At 52.1% G+C, this 6000-nt stretch overlaps 1 protein-coding gene across 1 annotated transcript in view; it reads right to left on the bottom strand.

Moving 5' to 3' along the window:
* ATP8B3 (ATPase, aminophospholipid transporter, class I, type 8B, member 3) overlaps nucleotides 1-6000 on the bottom strand; it is a 53718-nt gene that overhangs the window by 42821 nt on the left and 4897 nt on the right. The window contains exons 6-11 of the mRNA XM_006869072.1: nucleotides 5293-5391; nucleotides 4375-4436; nucleotides 3051-3123; nucleotides 2896-2966; nucleotides 1575-1657; nucleotides 619-777 (exon numbers count right to left, since the gene is read on the bottom strand). Of these exons, the coding sequence (XP_006869134.1) occupies nucleotides 619-777; nucleotides 1575-1657; nucleotides 2896-2966; nucleotides 3051-3123; nucleotides 4375-4436; nucleotides 5293-5391 (547 nt within the window). The remainder of the gene's footprint in view (nucleotides 1-618; nucleotides 778-1574; nucleotides 1658-2895; nucleotides 2967-3050; nucleotides 3124-4374; nucleotides 4437-5292; nucleotides 5392-6000) is intronic.

Here is a 6000-nt window from a genome sequence, read left to right as displayed (position 1 = left end):
ATCCCTTTATCTTCCCTCCATCCATCCTTCCATCCATTCATCTTTCCTCCATCCATGCATCCTTCCATCCCTTCATCTTCCCTCCATCCATCCATTCATCTTTCCTCCATGCATCCTTCCATCCATCCATCCATGCATCCTTCCATCCATTCATCTTCCCTCCATACATCCGTGCATCCTTCCATCCCTACATCTTCCCTCCATCCATCCATGAATCCTTCCATCCACTCACCCACCAACCCACCCAACCATCATCCACCCATCTCGAATTCATCAATCCATGCCTCCCTACATCCACTCCTCCTTTCTTTCTTCCACTCATCCATCCACTCATCCACCCACCCTCCCATCATCCATCCATCCACCCATCCACCCACCCACCCATCTTGCCCATCCCGTCATCTGTTCATCTAATTCTGATCTCCACTTTTTCAGCCAAAACAATAGTGCTGGCTTTACATGTCTTCTCACAGTTTCAGAGACTGGGGTCCAGAGAAGCCAAGCTAAGAGCCCCTGTTGCCCAAGTCTGGTTCCTGACATCTGGACAATGGCCTTGGGGTTCTCGCCCACCTCCCAAGCTAAACAGTCCACATGACAGGGACCCAGGGCAGTGGTTACCAGCATAGATGACCAGTCCATAGCAGGTGTCTGTGTTTCGGATCTTGCATCCTCGTAGGAGGATATTGCCACAGTCGAGTGGGTATCTCTTGTCATTCCACTCCAGGTAACCCACAAAGTTGTGCATGCGACTGTTGGGCTTCTCACATACCACCTTGCCTGGGGGTGACAGGGTGGACACATCTGGGCTCTGCCTCCCTCCTCGGGCTCCCTGCCACCTGCAGTCCCCCTCTGCTCTGGAATTGTTGAGGTCCTCCAGGGCACCCCGCTCAAACCTCCATGCCCACCACAAGGTCTTCATGTATGTTTTTCCTTTTCCAGACTCACATCTCTTCCAGGAAGCCTTCTCAGATGCTCCAACCAGATCAGGGCCCTATGCCTCTCACCTAGCTCCCTCCCTCAGTGTTCTGGTCCCAGACCTGACACCTATGTGTGTGAGTGTGTGTGTGGGGCGGGGGGGGGAGGTCAGTAATGTCTGAATTATGGTGGAAGGCGCCAGCCGGCTACCACATGGTCAGTACCTAAATGTGTTAGGAGGGAGGGACTCCAAGGAGCTGCTGAATGAGCTGGAGAACAAACAAACCAGGTGAGGTTACAGCCCATGCAACACCACACCCCAACCCCAACTGATGCTGTTGTTGTTAACTGCTACAGAGTCGACCCCCGACTCGGGGACGACCCACACAGTCAGTGCCTAAATGTGTTAGGAGGAGGGAGGGGCTCCAAGGAGATGTTGGATGAGTTGCTGCACAGGGATTTCTTGTGTTGTCTTTATGGTGGCTGATTGCCAGGACATTCTTCCGCAGAGCTGGGGGGAGTGGGTTTGAGCCACCATCCTTCAGGTTAGCCATGAGCAGTTACCCACAACTGTGGTGCCTTTTTCAGAGGAAGCCATAAGGCCAAGAAGGGGAGGCTGGGACGAATGGTACCCCTACCCCCACAGACTGACGTCTCACCTTGGAAGGTCGACATTTTCCTTACGTTGTTCAGCTCGTGGTGCGTGACGGCCAGGGCCTGTCTGAACTTCAGGTTGGTCTCCCTGGTGACCAGGAGGGGAAGGAGGTGGACACAGGTAACATCTCAGCAAAGACCCCCCCAGCCCCCCCACCACTTTCTGAGTTCCTCAGAAAGTTTTGCTGTGCACCTACTGTGCACCAGTCTGCGGTCGGGGGTTCCCAGGGAGGGAGAGGGCAGTGGGACGTGGCACATAGTCCAGGCCAAGGAGATGGACAGCAGGCAGATCTTTCATCTGCTTCATTGTTTTTTTGCTCCCTACATGTTTGAATTTTTTCTTTTGGTGGTAGAATATTCAAGGAGGTTTCAAAATTTCATGGAAAAATGGAATTAAAAACCAGTGAGGGGAAAAAAGAATGGACTTTTTCCAAGAACTTTTTGAAGACCCTCTCAAATAGAAACAACAAAAATTGCCATTTTAAACTTTTTTTTTTTGTCCCAGCACCCCTTATTGACGGGTTAAACATTTCTCTCTTGCTCTGACCATATCTGTCAGTTGAACCATCTTTAAGCGCAGAGCTGGGCAGCATGTTTGTGACCATCAATAAATACCATCTACTTCCACACCTTCCTCCTCACCCCAGAAGGGAAGCCCAGGCCTGTCAGCAGCCTCTTCCTGTCTCTGTGGACTTGCTTTTCCTGCATGTTCCATATAAGTGGCACCTGGCCCACGCCCTGTGGCCTCCTGCCCTGTGGCTTCTCTCGCCGGGTACCACGCCTTCAAGATTCATCCTCCCACAGGGGCATGTGTCAGAATTCCGCCCCTCTGCACGGCTGAGTACATCCCACTGTGTGTACGGATCACACTGGGCTTATCCACCGTCTGCAGGTGGACACCTGGGTTGTTCCACAACTGTCTGAGAAAGCATCCAGTACTTCACCAAAAAACCAAAACTCAAACCAGGTTCGTCTGGGTTGGCTCTAACTCCTGGCAACTCCATGCGTGTTAGCACACAAGTGTGAGACACAGGATTTTCAGTGGCTAGTTTTTCAGAAGTAAATCACTAGGCCTTTATTCCAAGGACTTGGATGGACTTGAGCGGCAGACATTGATGGGTAAGAGGTCTGAGGCAGGTGGCGGTGGGGTAGGAGTGGGGCTTGGGCACTCAGCCGAGTGCTTAACTGTTTCCTCTACCCAGTGTAATCTGTGCCCTGGAGGCCCCATAAATGCTCACGGGGTGAAAAGCCAGAATCTCTGAGCCAGCCAGGGAAGGGGCTACCCCAAGGATTCGTGCCCAAGCCCCTGAACCCCCAGCCTCTTACCCATCAATGTCGGCCGTTTCCACGTAGCACAAGCTGCTAGGCTCAGTGCTGGCAAGCAGGAGCATGTCGGCCTGAGAGAGGCAGGAGAGGGTTGGTGGAAGCTAGGACCTGGCACAGAAGGGGTGGGCAGGCTGTGGGGCTGCCCCCAGGCTCACCGGGACGAGGCTGTTCTTGTGCAGGCAGATGACGTCCCCCACACACAGGTCCTTCCATTTCCTCCACAGGAAGCTGTGGGTGGGAGGCAGAAGGTATGAGGGGGCTCCCCTCTCTGCCTTAGACTGGCCCAATCCAAATGGGAAGAAGGATGGATGGATGGATGGACAGACAGATGGACAAACAAGTACATGGATGGATAGATGGATGGGTGACGGAGGATGATGGATGGATGAGTGGATGGTGGGTGAATGGACAGATGAATTGATGGTGGAGGATGAGGATGTTGGATAGATTTAGGATGGATGGACAGATGAACAGACAGATGGATGGATGAGTGGATGATAGATGGGTGTTGGATAGAGTGATGGATGGAGGGAGGGAGGGAGGAAGGGAGGGATGGATGGATGATGGGTGGATGATGGATGAATGAGCGGACAGACAAATGATAAATGAGTAGATGGACAGGCAGATGAGCAGATGGGTGGAGGATGCATGCACATATGTTTAGATGGATGGATGTTGGGTGGACGGTGGATGGATGGAGGATGCATGCACGTAGATGGATGGATGTTGAGTGGATGGTGGATGGATGGAGAATGCATGCATGTATGTTTAGATGGATGGATGTTGGGTGGATGGATGGAGGATGCATGCATGTATGTTTATTTTAGATGGATGGATGTTGGGTGGATGGTGGATGGATGAAGGATGCGTGCACATATGTTTAGATGGATGGATGTTGGGTGGATGTTGGATCGATGGAGGATGCATGCACGTATGTTTAGATGGATGGATGTTGGGTGGGTGGTAGATGGATGATGCATGGATGAATGGATGGTGGATGAATGGGCAGACAGATAATGGGTAGATAGACATGATGAATGGATGGACAACTGATGGGCAGACATATGAATGGATAGGTAAATGAATGGGTGAATGGTGGATGGATGGACAGATGGAGAGATGAATGGAGGGACAATGAATGGGTGACAGAATAATGGATGGATAAATGATTGGAGTAGAGAGGCAGGGTGGGGTTGTGACTGGGTTGGGAGGGTGACAAATCCCACCCCCCCGAGCTCTGGAAAGCCGCCTTGCTGCTCTTCCTCCACCTTCATGGTTCCACAGTACTGCACAGTGACCAGTAGGGTCCCATCCCCTCTGCTCAATGCTAAGTCCCTTGAAGGTTAAGAGTCAGACCCTTGGTTTCTTCACCCCATTATAGGACTGGCTCTGGCAGGTAGATTACTGTCCTCCACTGGGTTCAGGCAGGATTTCCAAGGGCACCCCTCTCCCTGCCCACTGACACTGGCCCAGACTCACCTTTTCCCCACTAGGATCTGACAGGGTCTGTTGTTGATGGTAGTGTCGCTCCGGTGACGCCCCTGGGCCAAGAGGGAGGATCAGAGAGATGGACTGCCTAATCTCCCAGCCACACCCACAGCCATGCCCAGGCAGGCCAAGAGTCCCTGCTCATAAGAAGGTGTCCCAGTCTAACAACCCCATCCACGCTATATCTGCCCAGGGACCATAGGATGAGGTGTGTATGGGCAACAGCTATCAGCAACAGGACAAATTCTGATGGCTACATAGTGTGACTCTAGACTATCTTCCCAAAATGGCCACCAAAGGAAAATGGTCCCTCATCAATATGGCTGACAGAGCCGAGGGCCCCTACCTAGAATAACCAGCAAAGCACCATGGTCCTGAAACAATATGGCCGATAGAGCACAGACAGATATCAAAGATGGCCGCCAAAACAAAATGGCCCCTAACCAATATGGCTGACGGAGTAGCTGCCAAAGCACAAGAGCTACCTCAAACGTTTGGTACACATGGGGACTTCAAAAAGTTCGTGGAAAGATTCCACTGTCTTTTGATTCCATTTTCTCCAATGAACTTCTGAAGCCCCCTTGGATTTACCAAAAAAAAGAAATTGAAATATTTGAAATCAAGGATTCCAAGTTGTAAGGAAAGCAAAACCAGAAACAATGGCCACCCCATTAACATGGCTGACAGAATCAACAGACACCAAAGCACCATGGCCACCAAGGCTTGTAAGGCTGACAGCGCAATACTGGTATTTGCCCAACATGGCTGGCAGAATCAAAAGGCCATGTGCCCCTCATGAAGAACAGCTAGAAAACAATATGGCTCCCAAGACATTCTGGCCACCGGTACCTGCCCGATATGGACACTGAAGCCCCAAGACTGTGACCAGTGCGTCCCCCGCCCACTTACAATGTCGTCCACCAGGTCTCGGGCAGCACGGATCACAAGCAGACACACCAGTGGCATGAAGAGCGTGAACCAGGGCAGCGTGGAGATCTCAGGGATGGACTGGTGGAGACAAGGAAGCATGCTATGTCCTTCTTCTGACCACTAGGTCCCACCCTCCTCAAGGCATCTATAGCCCTGTGATCCGCCTGCTCATCACCTCAGTCCTGGCCCCCACATACCAGCCTTGGGACCACGGGCTCGATCTGTTCTTCCAAGAAGCCCCCTCTCCCCGACCCTGTTCCTTCAATGAGTCACCCCCACTAGACACTCAGCACCTGGAGCCAGGGTTGCACACAGTAAGCACTCACTAAATACTTGGGTTCATGTATTTGGTACTGTAGAATTTCCCTTTACCCAGAGCCAAGAGGAGCTGCTGGATGAAAGAGGGGGGATCTGGAAATAGCACCCACTTCCTGAGAAGGAGGTATCCGGATCTGATGCTGACCTGCGGCCCCAGTAAAGACTGCCCCTACTTAATCAGGGGGCCACAGGAGCCAGGAGGCCACGTCCAGCCCAGGGGACCACCTGGTCTCTCTCCCTTCACCCTTCATTTCTCATCACGTATTTGAGTGCCTTCTGCAGGAAGCTGGACATCAGCCCTCTCATCACACAAACACCCAATTCAATCACCCTGGGTCTTCCAAGTACAGTCCAGAAGGGGGTCAGCAG

This window comes from Chrysochloris asiatica, unplaced genomic scaffold (genome assembly GCF_000296735.1).
Source record: "Chrysochloris asiatica unplaced genomic scaffold, ChrAsi1.0 scaffold00125, whole genome shotgun sequence".
In the NCBI taxonomy this organism is placed as follows: domain Eukaryota; kingdom Metazoa; phylum Chordata; class Mammalia; order Afrosoricida; family Chrysochloridae; genus Chrysochloris; species Chrysochloris asiatica.
This window is presented reverse-complemented; position numbering and strand designations above follow the sequence as displayed.